Source organism: Amphiprion ocellaris, chromosome 22, assembly GCF_022539595.1.
Source record: "Amphiprion ocellaris isolate individual 3 ecotype Okinawa chromosome 22, ASM2253959v1, whole genome shotgun sequence".
NCBI lineage: Eukaryota > Metazoa > Chordata > Actinopteri > Pomacentridae > Amphiprion > Amphiprion ocellaris.
The window spans coordinates 4,428,603-4,446,040 of NC_072787.1; the positions used below are offsets into that span (position 1 = coordinate 4,428,603).

General features: G+C 40.5%; 1 protein-coding gene across 2 annotated transcripts in view; it reads left to right on the forward strand.

The window, feature by feature from the left end:
* LOC111587077 (matrix metalloproteinase-16-like) overlaps nucleotides 1-17,438 on the forward strand; it is an 85,330-nt gene that overhangs the window by 65,433 nt on the left and 2,459 nt on the right. For both annotated transcript variants that reach the window (XM_023296891.3, XM_023296892.2), the window contains 3 exons: nucleotides 6,824-6,962; nucleotides 12,021-12,171; nucleotides 13,257-13,372. In XM_023296891.3, coding sequence (XP_023152659.1) covers nucleotides 6,824-6,962; nucleotides 12,021-12,171; nucleotides 13,257-13,372 — 406 coding nt within the window. The remainder of the gene's footprint in view (nucleotides 1-6,823; nucleotides 6,963-12,020; nucleotides 12,172-13,256; nucleotides 13,373-17,438) is intronic.

Here is a 17,438-nt window from a genome sequence, read left to right on the forward strand (position 1 = left end):
TAATATCAGTGATTTGCACAAACAGCCTCTGACTCTTCATGTTTTTAGCAACGGAAAATGGTGAAACCAGGAATCGTGCATTGCCCTGCAGAGGCTGAGGTTATTGTTTTCAAAAATATTTAAATGCTCCCCTTTTGAAATCACAGAGTAGTACAGTTCATCAAAGGACTGCTAGGGAAACTGCTGAATATTCAATTGCATGCCAAGTCATGAAGATAAATATATTCTTTATTACAGCAGGACTTCAACATGATCAGTGCCAGTTAATACAGTAATGATTGTACTGACGAATTACAGATTCAGGATTGTACTTTGATTAGGTTTGGGGAAACACAGAAGACATATTTAAAACCAACATATAATGCATATAATCATTCATTAGACATACCCCCATAACTCCTAAAATACCAGTTTTATCTATATATATATCTATGATCTATATTTCCTGAATGCATCTCTTGCAACTACTGCAGATGTAAGTGTAATTAGTGCAGTGTTAAGCTCTTCTTCCCACCAGTGCTGAGAGGTGCCTGATTTACACAAGGCCTGTTAATCTACAGAGGCAGGCTTGGAGTCATGCTTGTTAAGGTGCTTGTTTTATGGTGGCTCATTTTTCTTTTCTACGGAGGCGACATAGGGTCAGTTAAGGTTCACAGATGACTGCCTGGATCCAGTGTCACCAGTAAATGTCCCATTAAAACTACAAAGTTACCAGTTTTATGGTTGCAGTCACTTCAGGTTCAACTTTCTATGAACCCACACACCATATGGTATCCCGCCATTCATGTATATGCATGCGTACATACATGAATAGTGCACTTCTCTGACATTATTTGCAGCCACTTTTATCCAGCTGTACCCCCAAACTGTGAGACTGATACTGTCTGACAACAACCAGACAGAAAGTTTCCAAGACTCCATTCATTTCCCATCAGGCTTGGAGTGTAGTAAAATATGGATGAAGAGTCTCAGACATCATTATTGAAGTTTGGATTTGGGTTTGTGGCTCACTGCTATCTTTTGAGTTTGTAGAGCCAGAAAATCCGAACAGGGATTTAGGGATTTAGACCAAACATTCCCTACAACATACTTCCCTTAAAGCTTTAATATTTTTGTAATGGAACAATAATGCAACAAGACCAACACGAGGACATCAGCAAGCAAAATTAGCCACTTTGTGATTTTATTTCTTGTAAAAAGTTGAGCTTTTCCACAGTTTCCTAGTCTCAAAGCCAATTATTTGTAATTCTCTAAGACCTTTATGTAAAAGCCATGGTAAAAGAAAGGCTGCATCTAGTGTTACATGCTGCCTCATTGTACTGTAGCTCTCATTTAACGACAATTACTTATATATATATATTTTTTTTTAAATAATTGTAGCTGCAGATCAGTGCATAGACACAGTTAGAGGCTTTCGCAATTCCCATTTGCAGATATGAGAAAGAGGAAAAACACACTTAGATACATACAAACAAATATATTTGTACAGAAACTTCGGCTCTGCACTCTTTGTGTCAAGAAAAACTGCTTGAACTGACTTTGTTCAACCCTAACCTCCATTCTCAGTTCATTGTCCATCTTTCAACATTAGACAGTGTATAATAAGGGAAACTACCTCCCTCCCCCCACCTCAATGAGGGACATTTCCTTCCTTGATGTGGCCAGATACAGTGCTAGGGATTCTGGGAAGCCGGAGGGTCCCTTGCTGTTGAGGATTGCTGATGTTGGAGCCATGCTTTGATTCCGACATCAATTAATGAGAACACAGTGGCCAAGTCGGCAGTAGGATGTTCACCCTTCTTTGAATCATTCTCTTTTCCAGTACTGGGAAGAAAGATATGGCGAGTCCAGAAAAAGCAGGATGACTGAGTGGACTTTATAATGACACCAAATGAACTTTTGACCAGTTAAAGGCTTAAAAAGTCAAATATGACTAAATAGCTGATTACAGTGTCAAGTTCATCAACTTTGATACTGATTTTTTTCATCTGTTCTAAGAGTCCTTAGAGAAAGTATATTAGTAGAAAAGATCAACACCACTGAGTTAGGCAGGTAGCTTAGCTTAGCTTAGCATAAAAACTGGAAAGAGGATGCCAGCTAGCTTGGCTCTGTCTAAACATAACACAATCCCTCTGCCAACAATTCAGAATTTTACTAATTAGTATGTTATATATAATTTGTTTCATATGGGCACATTTAAAACATGCTAATTTTTCCCAATTCTTCCAGACTTTATGCTAAGCTAACTGTCTCTTTGCTTTTTTTTTTTTATCATGCAGACATGAGAGTGGTATCTATCATGTTTTCTGGCTCTTAGCAAGACAGCAAAAATCGAAGTTCCCATGATGTCAGCCTGTTTATCTAAACATAAACACTTACAGTTCCAATAAACAGCTCCAATTATTGCTTCCCACAGTCATGTAACTTCTATTCTCAGGAAATTCACTCTTTTTAATATAGCTGAAGCCCATTTTAGATCATAGAACTGCAGAATAATGATCACAGACTTAGACTACAGGAGCGTGCCTCTGCAATGCTTTGATGTAGTTATATCTTCTGCACTTGATGCTTCACCTGTTGAAAATCCCACTGCTCTCTGATTTTGAGAATGGAGGCTTACATGTATGATTAAAGTGCCTGCATAAAGCACTGTGCTGTGTTGACATTTATTGGATCGGAAAATCTCGCCACGCAGACATAAAGCTGCCATATTAGAATGAACAGTAATGGAAAGAAACAGCTGCAGGTTGAAAAGTTGAACCACTGTTTATTGCTCTGACCACTGCTGTTCAAGGTCATACTTAATTATTTACAACGATTGCAGTTTTGTTCATGCAGTTTAGAGGAGTTTTGTTCAAGGCTGTACAGAACCACACACGTATTAAACAAGCTGGTCTTCTGCACTTCATTTCCTCGGTGAACAGAGTAGATTTTGCAGCTCAGTGCTGTGATCTCAGGCTTCAACTTTAATCCTCATCCCTCTGAATTATTTGCACTCATGTTCTGCTTACAGTAAAGCATGTGGCCCATATAAACCGAGTGAGAGGCCACTGTCATCCTAACACCACTATCTGTCATATTCTCACCTCTTTATGCAGATACAAACACGCATGGCAGCAGCAGATGCTCACCCAGGGCTGACCTGGATGTTGGAGGTTCTGGGCTTAACCTCGTTACAGTTGGGCTTAACCCCACCAAACAAAACAAAGCCTGTTTTTTGCCCTTTGAAGGATAAAAACACTACAGATAAGGTTTTTTTCATGCTTTGTTGTTGTCTCCACTTGTTTTCTTTAAATAGCAGGGTTCTCGCTACAGTCTTTTGTTCATTTTAGCAAATTTATTTTTTTATCCATATTTATATATTTAAATTCCACAAACATAGAGATTGTATAGTGTTAATTTTCGAGTTATTTATATGATATTTCAATGGAGACATCAACAATATAGTATATAACAGGAAAATTCTTGAGTTTTGAATCTCTCTGTAGTCATTTTGTGTCACCTTATCTTTGTTTTACATCTCTTTGCAGTTATTTTGGATCCCTTTGTAGTCCTTCTTTGTCTGTTTTTGTATGTTTTACGTCACGTTGCAGTCTAGCGGCGTCTTTTTATGGTTGTTTTGCATCTATTTGTAGTCCTTCTTTGTCACTTTTTGGTTTACATGTCTTTGTTGTCATTTTGTGAACCATTTTTGCATCTTTGTGGCCATTTTAGATTTGATTGTGGTATTATGAGTATCATTAAGTCCTTTGATTAAACCCAAAAAAAAAAAAAAAATGGTACGTATGGTCAGTATTAACAAAAAGCAGTTGCAACGATGTTCTGAAGCTAAAAAGTGATTTGTCAGATTGGCAGATCAGTAAAGTCATGCAGTACAGTGACGTCTCGTACATTGTTGATTTTGAGCTTGCAAAACACCTCAGCTCAGAAATTCGTGTTCTACTTCACAAGCTTTCCTCAACACTGACAAAAACCCATTGTAGAGACAGTTAATTAATGCAGTCCACAAGTCATTTTCCTATAGAGAGCATATGGTAATTCAGCCTTATTGCTCTGAATGCATTACCATGCAGCATGAGAAAGTATGCATGACAAACACTCCACTGCCCTTTTATTTAAAGCAGACAACATGAACAATTTGTGCTATAATATTTCCAACTTCTACTAAGACTGAACTTGTTGTGATTATTCTGGACGTTCCTGTAATTGCAAAGTGCCTGCTGAAATTTTCTACAAGTGAAGTCTGCTCGCCTGAGCTTTATTTTCAGAGTGGGAGTGGGACGGGCGAGCGGGAGAAAGAACATTTTCCTTTTTATAACGTCAAAAGGATTCAAATGGGTCGGATTTCACAGTTTGATCTGTTTTCAATTACTGGGCCGAGCCGTGTACAGAAGAAAATGCTGAACAATTGAAATCTATAGAGGCAGTAGGTATGGCGTGAGAGTGGGAGAGGAAGAGAGGAGGAATTGGAATGAGAGACAAGGGGAAATGAAAAGAAAGAGGAGGAAGAGTCTGGGGAGAGTGGAGAGTCCCAGAGAAACAATTGGATTAGACAAAGAGAGAAAGAGCAGCACAGAGAGTGTTTGATAAACTGGCTATTTATTTAGCTTTCGCTGTGAATGAAGCAGGGTGTGATGATGTGTTGTCTCCCTTCTCTCTGACTCTGTGTCCCTCGCTATGTGGTCAGACTTTTTGGCCCGAGCGGTCGGCAAGTTCAGGAGGCGCAATTGGCCATTCATTGCCAAAGGGTGGAACATCTCGCTGAGTCCTAATGGCTTTCACAGCTGGGTCTCACCCCAGCTCCCTCTGTCATCAAGTTTCATCCAACATCAAAAAGACACACCTTCCACTTGGCCGCGCTCATGTTTCCCCACCCCAAAGGAAATCAAAGACTCTTGGCTTCTCATAAAGCTCCTGGCTATCACTTTGCCCCCGTTACTTGATGGTTTTCCCAGTATGTTCTTCAAGCTCTGCATGTGAGGTGACTGTCACTGAAGCTTTCCAGGCAACCTGAGAGAGTATATGGGGATCTTAGAGGCATCACGGCTGTCAAAGCAGCAGCCAGAGTTGATCGTCACGGGCAGGCTTTGTTGTTCGAGCATCAAAGCAAGGAGTTGGCGTGAATTCACCGATATCAGATGTTAGAATTTACCACCAACTGTGTTACAATATGCAGAATCTTTATAGATTTTTACTCGCTTTGAGGCAGTGGGCTGTTTGGTCTCAAGAAACGTTAAAAGTAATTAAAACTCTTGCATGAGAGTTTTTCTTTCCTGAGACTTCTTTTTGTATTTTGTCACTACTTGATTTTCCACATAGAGATACAACAAATAGACTGCACATCTACAAACACACGTATCATGTAATTGTGTCTTATCTAATGGGAAACAGTCCTGGATGCTTTCTAATAAAAAGCTCAGGGAAGCAGCGCTGCGCTGCCCTTTATCAGAGGTTAAACATGCATTAAAAGATTTTTGGTCACTTGGGGCAGTGGAAACAAACTGTAAACACAACTGTGACCTTTAATGTTGATGGCAGTTGTGTTCTCAAACGTTCATATTTACACATCCAGCAAATGCATAGTAATTTTGTCATTTAATTCTAGTCATGTTTCTGACCACCCAATGACTGTAAGTTCAATATTCACTCTGTTTCTTGTTCTATTTTTGATCACCAACACAAATATCTTTAGCTGTTAGCTTTGTTCAAAAGCTACTTGCTAGCTTTATCTCTTCAAAAACAGTAGAATTGCAGACCAAAAAACTAAATATTGAGTTATACAGGCTTTGCTATTGTGAATCCTAACTCGCTTAAAGCATACATGTCCCATTTCTCTTCTTCACTCCGGTGTATTAATTATAATTAGGCTCATTATGGCGGTCAGGTTAGATGGTTTGTCTCACTGAGCCTGCTTCCGTGAAAGGTTTTTTCTATTAAAGGGAAAATGATTATTCCCACTGTTGTCAAGTGCTTGTTGAAAGGGAATCATTAAAGTATGTAAAGTGCCCTGAGATGAATTATGTTGTGAATTGACGCTATATAAATGTAACTGAATTGAGTTGAATTACCGATGTTGGCCAGAGTTGTAATGACAGTGACATTTTTTTTTTTTTTTTTACCCTTTGGCTACAAGGGTGAATTCATTCCACTCTCAGGAACAATTGAGAAGTCAGTGAGAAAAACGTAACACAGAAATTCACTATGTGATTGCATTAACCAATTTTGTCTTTCGTGAACTTTGCCACCTCTGATGAAGAAAAATGCACAAAAGTTTTCTTAAATCCTAAATGTAATCCATTAACAGATGGACACAGCCTCCAGGTCCGAAAGGTGAGGTGGAAGTGATTTAAACCAGCAATCTGACTCATAGCCAGTAGGGGGCAGAAAGAAAAAAGAAGTCCAATTTTATGGAAGTCTATGAGAAAGTGACCCTACTACTGACTTGATTTGTTACCTCCGTAAATGTTTTTGTAATAGGTTTATGTTCTCATTTGTTAGTTTCAAGTCTCCTTCAGTGCAGCAAGATGTTGTTAATGGAAGGTTGCTAACATATGAACTTGCATAGTGTCCTTGAGTTCTCAGGCACACTTACTCTTAACTCGTCACATTTGATTTCAGAAGACCAAGATGGCAACAACCAAATGCCAAACTCAAGGCTTTAAGACCGTACTTTACTGACCAAGAGGTGCCATCACAGAGACCGTGTGCAACTTTTACGCTGTGACCTACCCTTGTATTGAACCTAACAGTTGGTAATTTTAAATCATGCTTGACCTTTATCGTGCTCTTTTCTTTCCTAACACTCTCCATTGTTGCGTTTCAGGACCATTGGTTTTGGCGGGTGAGAGATAACTCTGTGATGCCGGGATACCCCATGCTCATCAGTGTTTTCTGGAGGGGCCTCCCGCCCAAGATAGATGCAGTCTACGAGAACAGCGAGGGCAAGTTCGTCTTCTTCAAAGGTAAGGCTGTGCTCTCCACCACCATCATCACTGTTGCCATCATCTTGCTTTGTAAAGCCTGTTTCCATTAGAGGCAAAGCATCATAAAGCTTTGATTTATTCTGACCCTGCAGTTTCTGAAGCCCAATCAAAACATTGTGTGCAGCTCTGGTTTACATTAGCCTCATGTTGTTATTATCCAATGTATTTTTCATCCACAAGAATCCCTCGATGTGTTTTGTTTACATGGATTCCCTGTCGTCTTTTTATATAAGCTGTATGCTCATGTCTTTTTAATGCCCTGCACACATTTTCTGCACGTGTCTGTGTTTAGAGGAAAAACGAGGGTTTTTATCTTCAATAACTGCTGTATGTTATCATGCTCACTCAAACCACTGCCTTGATCTTATCTGTGTATGAGTTCAGTGCAAATCTGGGGAAGATTAAAGCAGTGTTTTGCTGGGTTTGAAAATCCACCATAATCCACCTATTTTGACCTTTAATAATAATAATACATGTGTTGTTGGAGCTAGTGATATATTTTAGCATAAATCTTCAACTGTAGCTCTACATAATTAGCATGCGTAGCTCATAGAAATCACAATCACAGCACATGCCAAGGAGCTTCACTGCTTCCTGTCTGTGTTTGATGGTGCCCGATTTAGATTTTTGCACCTTTCTAAAAAGATTTGTGTACATATTCAAATCTAGACTAAGCTTGCCCCAAAACACAGAGCTTTAAAGCTAATTATGTCTAAAGCTGAAAAGCTACTTAAAAGAAACAGCGAAGAAACATGGCAGCGCTCATATTTGCTCCATAGAGGAGGAGAGGGAGGCAGACAGAGAGAGACGAGTGTTGACAAAAGGAGATGTAGGTAAGCATTGGAAGTCTGCTGGGATAAAAACTACAAATCTTCTCTCGAACCCATTTCTATTTTCAACACCAAACAATTCCTGGAAATGCAGACTGCTGGTCCCGTGCGCACCGCAGACTTTGCAAGTTTGATTTTGCTGCCTTTTCCTCCACCCCGCTCTCTATCCGGGCTGCATAGATTTAGAAAATTTATACTAACAGAATGCCATTTTTCATTTGAACACACACAGCTGATTTCCCAGAAGGCCTTATTCCGTCTGTCCCCATTTTGGAAGAAAAAAATTAGGAAGAAAGTCAGTCAGAAAACAAAATGCAGCACTCTAGGTCCTTGTCTAAGCAGCCGTTTTGAATATCCTCTAATAGCTCCTGGTCTGATGAATTCTTTTAAGATGAATGCACAGATGGGGACTTCAGAGTCTAGTTTGCGCTGAAGTCATGACTGAGACACTGATTAACTTAGAACTTTTACAGCATCATAGAGCAGGTCGGAAAGCACACACCACTGGTGTACATTAGAAGTAGATTCAGCATGTGTTGTTCATTCTTACAGTGAAGCCTAGTGCCAATTTTTAAGTCATTGTTTCCTTGTTTCCATTTCTGAGACACTGGGTATCCATATCAAGAAGGTGTATTTGAAATTCATACGACTCAAGCATGTTGTCTGCTTTTCTACCCACACTGAACATCGTCACAGAATCATCATTCACAGCTCAGCACCCAGGCAGATCTTGAGTAATTTATGTGTAGAACTCTTTATTTAGTCTAAATGGCAGGTAAGAGGCTGCATTATAAATTGAATCAAATTAAACCGATGCTTTTTGCAGGGTTACATCCAGACACCATACATATGCAGCGACATCTATACATCAGTATGCATTTTCCTCCTAGGAGGCAGAATCCAATCAGAGCTTGATTGGGCCTTTTGTGTCAGAGGACAGACAGAGCTGCTAGCTTCATTTGTATCACACTGACATGTCTGAAAGTGGGTTATTTTAGATTAAAGGAAGAGCAATGCGTCAGCTGGGCCAATATGTCTGCCAAAATGAGCCAAAATGAGCTATATATCAGCATTGGCATGTACATTAGGTGTATGTTACAATTTGAAATACTAAATTCTGGAGACAGTTTTATCAGCTGAGGCTTGCAAGTGGGGGCTAACACTAACACAAAAAAATCTGTGAGTTGGTTGAAACTGAGTCTCTAGTTGTTTTATTAATGTTTCCAGATGATTTTTCTGAAACAAGTATTATATTAAAAAGGGTTTAGAATGCATTGTAGATGAAAAAAATGCCAAAACTACATGTTAAAGACAAAACGGATCTGTTTTCAAGCAGCATTACTGTTGTGTTACAGTTTAGAGCTAATTAGCGCTGCAATTATAATACAATACTAATGCTAATTCTGAATAATAATGTTATTAAAAGTTCTTCATTCTGACTTAATATGGAGAAATAGGTGTTACAGTAAGTAACGGGTGAGTTTGTAAAGCGTTGTTGGAGTGTAAAATTTCCCAGACCAAATAAAGTTCAGGGCAGAGCTGCTAATGTTATCCTAAACTTTGATATCCTAGCATTTTGCCTTCCAGCGGCTCATTGTACAGCTGTTGTTAATGTATTTATAGTTATAGTAGTAGTTATAGTAGCTAATATGATCCTTACCTTAGCAGATGAAACTAGGCTACCAGTGAAAATAGTGAACTAGTTAAGAGAACCTGCTAAAGTTTGTAGCAGAGACTAGAGCAGATGCACACACAGTTTAATCCAACCATTACACTTTACTTTTTAGAGATGATTTTGGTTTTATTAGATAGTTGCAGTTGAGATTGGCAGAAATTATGGTAAAAGAGAGGATGGCAATGACACGCAGCAGAGATCAAAAGGTATCAAACTCCAGTCAGAACCCCATGAGCACCGTTTTAACATTTTGGCCTGACAGGCCTGAAATTTTCATAAACTGTGTGGTTCAGGTCAGAGTGTGTAGAAAAACCCTATGATTTCTGTTGCATGAATACGCTAGAAAGTATTTTGCAGATTCTTTGACATGTTCTTTGCATTTGATGGTTTTAAGCAAACTGTCAAGCAATCTTACCACAGAGACATGATGGGTGTGCATGTGCATATTAACTTAAGTACGGACAGGCACATGTGGTTGGTTTTCCTGTACGATGCGTGCTTGTGTGTGGCCTGTGTAAGGAGGAGGCATCTCTTTTATGGAACAAATCTTCATCCTATATAACACTCTTCATACACTGTCGAGGGCAAGCAGGGGATTAGTCGCTGCACTGCAGCAGATGCTGGAGCTGCCACTACATCAAAGCAGCCCTCACAGCTCTGAAGATGAAGCTAGACTTTTATGTGGAGGGCGATGCAAGTCGACTCCAATTTAAAAAGAAAGAGAGAATGGAGAATCCTATTTTATGTAGGATAAAAAAGGGAGAAAGGGTAGTTTTTTTTTTTTTTGTGAATCAACTTGAACTCATTCTTGATGGGGATGGAAGACTATTAATCTCAGGGTGCGGTGTGTTAGTGTGTGTGTGTGTGTGTGTGTGTGTGTGTGTGTGTGTGTGTGTGTGTGTGTGTGTCTGTGTGTGTGTCTGTGTGTGTGTCTGTGTGTGTGTCTGTGTGTGTGTCTGTGTGTGTGTGTGTGTGTCAAGGCCAGAGGAAACGTGACCCTCAGCGAGTGGAGCACTGTAAGAGAAAGACGTGAAATGACAGGAATTTCCTTTCCAAAAAGAGGCCACTACAGGTCTCTCCTTCCCACTTAACATTCGACCAACACCCTGTCCTACTGTTCCTTCCTCCGCTCCATCTGTAACTCTCTTATAGTTTACTTCTTTAAGGTTAAATGTCACATATGCGCCCTTTATGGAGCAAGAAAGTGAATGTAAATATTGCTGCAATATCACGTCGGCTTTATTTCACACCCATTTCCTGTATTTGTTAAAGAAAAGTGCTCAGGTCATCTTAAAGCTGACATTGCGAAAGTTCCACATAGTTTCTGAGCCTGGCTGGTGTTTAGTTAGACACCCAGGAGGAGTCAGGATCCGGCTCTTTAAACACAGCTTGTTAATCAGCTTCTGCAAACATCGCACAGATATTTTACATCCAAATGTTTGATTCTGTTTTCTTTGGGGAAGAAGTGTTCATGTTCTCAAATATTAATCAAACTACAAAGAACAAAAGTCTTTTTAAGAAACAGGTACATTCAGGTTCTTTAAGTATTCATGAGAAAGAGTATATTGTATATTTATCCGCCGCTTTATCGCTGTTTCTCTTCTTTGTCGGCCTTTTCATGTTTTTCTTCTCAAGCTGGCGAAAAAGAGACGCTCATTTATTTTTGTCAGTCCTGAGATTATTGAAAGACTCAGTAAAATGTACATCCAATTTGGAGATATTATCATATTTATAGTCTTTGTGATTAATTTTATTTTCCCTTGCATAAAATATTGAACATTTGTAGCCTTAGGCCTCATTCCAGCGACTAACCAAATCAAAGGGGAATAATAAAAAACTGTATGTGCTCTGCCTTCGTCATTCCACTTACGTCTTTTCTTCTGTAACACACACCTCCCCCGCACACACACTTCCTCCTGCCCCAAATTATACCTCCACCAGTGATGAAGAAATGCACTTCCTGGGGTCATACTGTGTCAGAAATGTGCAGTTTAACCTAATTACACCACAGGAAAGAATGCGTAGAGAGAAAAGTGGAAAAGAGGAACAAATGGAAAACTCACACAATGTAATATGATTTAAAAATATTTCAAGATTTTTAATATTTCAGCAACATTAGCCCTGCCTAAAAATAGCCCACAATCCAGGTATTTTCTTTGCTTCGTGTGGCTGGGAAACTTTCAAAAAAGGCTTTAATTTGATTTGTTTGGTCGCCAGTTTTCCCACAAGGGTCTTTGCTGTTTCTTTTTTATCTCAGCTAAGCAGTCACCAGCATCGTTTGCCAGCCCCTAAAAGTTCCCAGAGTACCTCTAAGCAAGGGCAAGGAGAACTTGTCACCACGTTTGTGTCCTGTTTTAAATTAGGGAAACATCAACATCAAATACAGTAATACAAGGCAACAGGTTATTGCCTACTGTTTGTTACAAGGCTTGTATCTGTCCTTCATGTATGTTTTCCTCCTGGAGGGTAATCCCTGCTGTTACTTGTCCTTGTTCTTCTAATTTATTTTCCCATCTCCTCCTTGATGTGCAGGGAAGCAGTTCTGGGTGTTTAAGGACACGGTGTTGCAGCCTGGATACCCCAAGGACATCACCCAGTTCGGCCACGGCATGCCGGCCCAGAGCATTGAGACCGCCGTGTGGTGGGAGGATGTGGCCAAGACCTACTTCTTTAAAGAGGATAGGTGGGTACGACTGGAAGAGGACCATTGTTTTAGATAAGATTTAGGTCGCAAATATCTTTTAGGACGTATGATCATACAAATATATTCTAATATAGTTGGTATCTTTTAGCGTGATGCTTCCTCTCTGGCAAAGGTTAGACATGACCAGAGACTGAGTAGATTCTACTTTAGATTTCATTTTGTGTTTTAATGATGGTGCTAAAGAACACTAACACGCTGTCAGTTCACTGACCCCTTTTGCTCTGTGGATAGGGAGCATTATCACATTGGAACTACTGTCGTTAAAGTTTTGCTTTAATTTGTCATCTGTCCGTATTCCCATTTCATTAATGTGAAAAAATGGTTTCAGAGTAAATGTTTGACTGTAGAAGTTATAGTTTTAAAGACCCCATTATATGCACATTTACAAATCTGGAATTTTATTATAGAGGGTTGACTTGAGTGTGTCAACATGCTTTATTGTTCAGAGCACAAATTATTTTGCTCATACTGTAAATAGCATCTTTTTTCAACCGCCATCTGAAACAATTGATTTTAGGTCCCTTCTCTTTAAGCCTCTTCTGCAAAAATCACAATCTGCTCTGACAGATGCTCATTCTTTGTTTGAGGTTGTACCAAACTAGCCACTAGACAGATATTCTGCTAATGTGTTAGATGGTGACATAAATAAGTAACGGAAGATAAACCTTGGTGTTTCAGGCAGGTAAGGAGCAGGGATTTCTGTGGGCTTGAACTGCAGGCTTTGTAAGTTTGCAGAAAACAGCTATATAGCAAGCTAAAAGAAAGCAAACCCCATCAAATATATAATATGGGCTCTCTGAATCAATAAATGATGGTATGATGAGAGCTTTCTATTGAAAACTGCATGCTGCCCAGTGGCTCTCACTGCCGTTTTGACTGATATTATTCAGCTTAATTCAGATACAGTCATCTAGAGGATGCCCTTAACCTGACATGTGGTGTTAAGATACTAAGTATGAACATAAACTACCATCTGTTGTCAGTTTCAACCCTATTTCCTCCACATTTATAGACGTACAGTACCAGCTTTGTCTTCCCGTGGCTCATCATTTGTTCCTGTTTAGGTACTGGCGCTACAATGAGGATATGAGAACCATGGATCCTGGATATCCTAAGCCCATCACAGTGTGGAGAGGTGTGCCTGACTCGCCACAGGGGGCCTTCGTCGACAAAGCCAATGGTACGATTTGTCCTGCCCAAAACTCTGATTTGGCAATAACAGCACAGTTCATGTTCCAGGCTGCATTGATTTCAGCTGGTCACTGGCACACACTGTGTGGGAGGTAAACCAGGGTAACATTGATGAAATTTGCCCCAGTTATTACAGCGAGTCTTGGTGGGTGGCATGCTTCCATACGTGCAGTATCAAGGGAAACAAGCAGTGTTTGCATATTGCAAACACAAGATGAAAACAGGTCAGTTTATCCAGAAATGCCTGTCTTGTTTTTGAATTGTTTCACAAGTGAAATATTCCATAATCAGTTCATCCTGCTCATTGTGCCATAAGACCCAGTTGGAGCAGGGCTGTGGAAAGCAGAAAGGACAAGACCACTGCTGGGCGCTCATTCCGGTTTAAGCCAAGTGGCCCTTGCCAAGGGTGGGGAGGCGGGATTTATAACTCTCAAAGAGCTCAACCATAGGCCAGTGATGTAGTCTGAAGAGGGGAAAGCTTTTCCCATTGGTTGCATTGTGCCAGGTGGGTTTGGGTCTGGTCTTGGCAGCAGCTTGGTTGGAAAAAGGAGAGCAGGTGGTGTTGAACGCTCCGGCCATCTGTGCCGAAGATCTGCTGCCAGATCCGTCGCCGGGCATGTCTGCCGGTGAGGCCAGGTGGAGCGGGCATCAATCAGAGCATGGAGGATGGATTGATATCCAAGGGGACGATGATGTGTCTATGTATTTCTGCTCGTATATGTGTCGGCATGCATTTATTTGGCAGGCTAGCTGTTTGCACAGACTGTGTCAAGTGGCACGCTCATAACATTGACCCAGATAACCAGGCATAATTGAGTATGCTGCTGCAGCCGATGACAGTGTGGGTGAGGCAACACGTTTCAGAGCAGGGGCCCCAGGGCGACACTGACCTGGCTCTAACCCACTGTACCTCAGCCTGTCTCTCTTCTCATTCTCCCCTCACCGCCCTCTCCCTTTCCTAATAGCCATTCTTGTCACTACACTTTATGTTTGCTTTCTATCTGTTGCTTCATCTGGATCTCCCCACCTCTAAAAAAAAAACTGTTTTTGCTTAATTTGTGTTAAATGTAGAAGAAAAGTATTGCAGAAGCGGCTGCCAGGTTGGAAAGAATAAAACTCCAACAGTGGTTATGATTCTTCAGCTAATCACAATACTCAGCTGAAATCTAAATGAGAACTTAAAGGGCGTTGTGTGTAGATTGGCTTGTGTTTGACTTGCATACACAACCACATGTTGCTTAGACTGCAAGTGGTCAGGTTGGGAAGACCAAACTGTGCCTTCTCATGGAACACAATACGAGTCCAACCCTTTTATAAGCCATACAAGATTAAACATTTTCAAAAATACATGTGTTTGCTCGTGTGCCAAGAGTTTGAGACGATAGATTCCGGTCTTATGTATGTGAGCTGTGCATAAAGCTACAGCTGGGAGGCCTGGCTCTGTCCAAAGTTGAAAAACCTGCCTCCGGGATCACTAATTAGCAATCTATGTTACATTTATTTAATCTCTACACAAACAGAAGTGTAAAAAAACTAAGACTCAGAGAGTGTTGTGTAGAGTAGCTAGTCTGACGACAAGGCTCTGGAAGCCACTGCTCCCTGCCACTACTTGCCAAGAAATACTCAAAGCATATAAATCCCTGTAAATGATAAAACACAAGGAATACAACATGTGAATCATTAAGGTTTACAAGTTCCAGTAAGCAAGTAAGAGTCTAACTTCGCCAAGCTAACTTTCTCCTTGATTGCTGGCATTATGCTAAACTAATTATTTGGCTAAACTCATTGCTACCTGGTATCAATCTTTGCTTGTGATTTCCCAGAATACACTGGAAACTGGACTCAGGGCACCAGACTTGTGTTTTACACTGGTGGCACTGGGGGTCCTCAGTTTCTCTAAAGTGGTACAAGCACATAAGTACTCCGTAGGATGCGTACGTTTGTCTGTCTGTCTGTCTGTCTGTTAGCAACATTACTCAAAAACGGACAAACGGATTTGGATGAAATTTTCAGGGAAGGTCAGAAATGACACAAGAACCAAGGGATTAGATTTTGGCAGTGATGCGGCTTATAGTCTGATCCATGGAATTGTTAAAGATTTCTGTATCATTGTGAGATAGCGGCACAACGTCACTGTAACTATGACAACAAATGAACACTACATCAGCTGCCTGCTGACGATCACATGATTGCAATCCTACTAGAAATCGACAGCTGCGGACTTAACGGAACTTATCCATCGGAAATGATACAAGGAAAAATTGATTAAATTGTGGGGGTGTTTCTGAGTCCCATCAATTCCCGCCACTCGCTACATATTTAGATCGTGCGATATCGGTATCCGTACATAACGCACATGTGCATAACACACGCCTGTGCTCAGTGCAAGGTCATTTTGTTTTTAGGTAAATCTATATTAAATTGCCACATTCTACGTTGCCGTGATTTCTGATCATCAATAACTAATAAACAAATGCTGCATTTCTACAAAAATATGCTGCATTTCTGATAATGCCATATGGGGGAATGAGCAGCCTTGGCGGAGTACTGCGCTCTCTGATCTTGTTCAGGTTGTGAAGCCAAAAATTATTTCTGATTACTTATGTTACTTGAAACAGTGATTTTATTTACCTGTGCGGGTCACCCATAGACACGCACAGGCAGAGCTGTTAAACGTAAGGCCTACCGGTGCAACCAGTGTTTAGTCACACCCAATAGATTTTTGGTTGCATGTGAAACCAAAATTATCACCTGCTGGATCGGCTGTGATTTCCTGCTACCCCTGAACTAGATGTAATATGTCAGCAGTATAGGTACATAATGTCCTGAGCATCCAAAACACCAGTTGCATTGAAATTGAACTGAGAGTTACATCTATAAACACTCTGTTTTATATGCTGCCAGGTGTCTGACAGCCTCATGGGAGAAGGCGTACAAAGGGTCTACACAGTTTCCAATAATTTGTTAGCAGTTCTTCCTTTGTGGATGCCCTCAATGCCGCTTCATTATTTTATCTCCTTCCAAGATGAATCTTTTAATACTTCACCCTGTGCTTCTTCACTTCCCCACCAGAAACATCTCCAGCTAACAAGTGATTTAAAAAGCCCTGGCCCTCCTTCACTGGAAATTTAGAGCATTCCTTCCCTCATCTTTCCAGAGAAGGGTGTACATGAATAATAAATCGCGAGACACAAAGTGTAAAAGGGGGCCAGCGAGGAAGAGGCGAGCTTGAGAATTCAGCCAGGCTGTCAGGCTCAGTTTTACACAGCATATACTTTCCCAACGAGCATTTCGGGGACAGTAACTTGCAGCAGGCAGCAACGTTTAGCGTCAGCACAAATAGAAGCAACCTTTCCACAATATGGCGTTATCATGGAACCGCAAAAACTGTCATTGTCAAAAGAGTTGTTAGAAATGGCTTGTGTTTGTCTGACAAATGATTGTCTCTCCATTTTAATTGCAAAAATGGTTCCCAAATGGAATGAACAGTGGCTGACTGTGGTGGTTGTATTAATCTGGACAGCACAAAGACATGTTCCTGTCAAAAAACAACTGTCACTCTTGTGATTTGAAAAGCAGGTTGTGTCTCGATGACATTCGCTGTGCTGTTGTGTGACTCTCGTTGTGGGGTCTGGCTCCTGCATGGGTGTGTTTTCTCTTTTATGACCGATATAATTAGTCCTGAGGGACAGTCAGAGACATCTTAGCTGAACAGTCAAGCTGAAATGGAAACAGCGCTTCAACAGCAGCATCACACTGGTTGTGAAATAGTTTGAGGTGGGCTTTTCTGAACCTTACTGGTGGGTTGTCATCACTTTGACTTTAGCTGAGTCAGTATTTTTCTGTTAAGAGGAACGGCAGTTTTACTGAATATTTTCTTTAGAAAGAAAATGCTTTTCCTGAATTGGGAGTAAACAGCCACAAGCACAGAAACACTACGTCTGCCAGATCAAGTCATTGAGTTAATTTTTAGTGTTGTGAGGTGGTTGTTGGAAATTATTGGATTGTATTTGGCCAGTTGGTCTCAGGACTCAAGAAGTTGTAAAGAAAGCTTC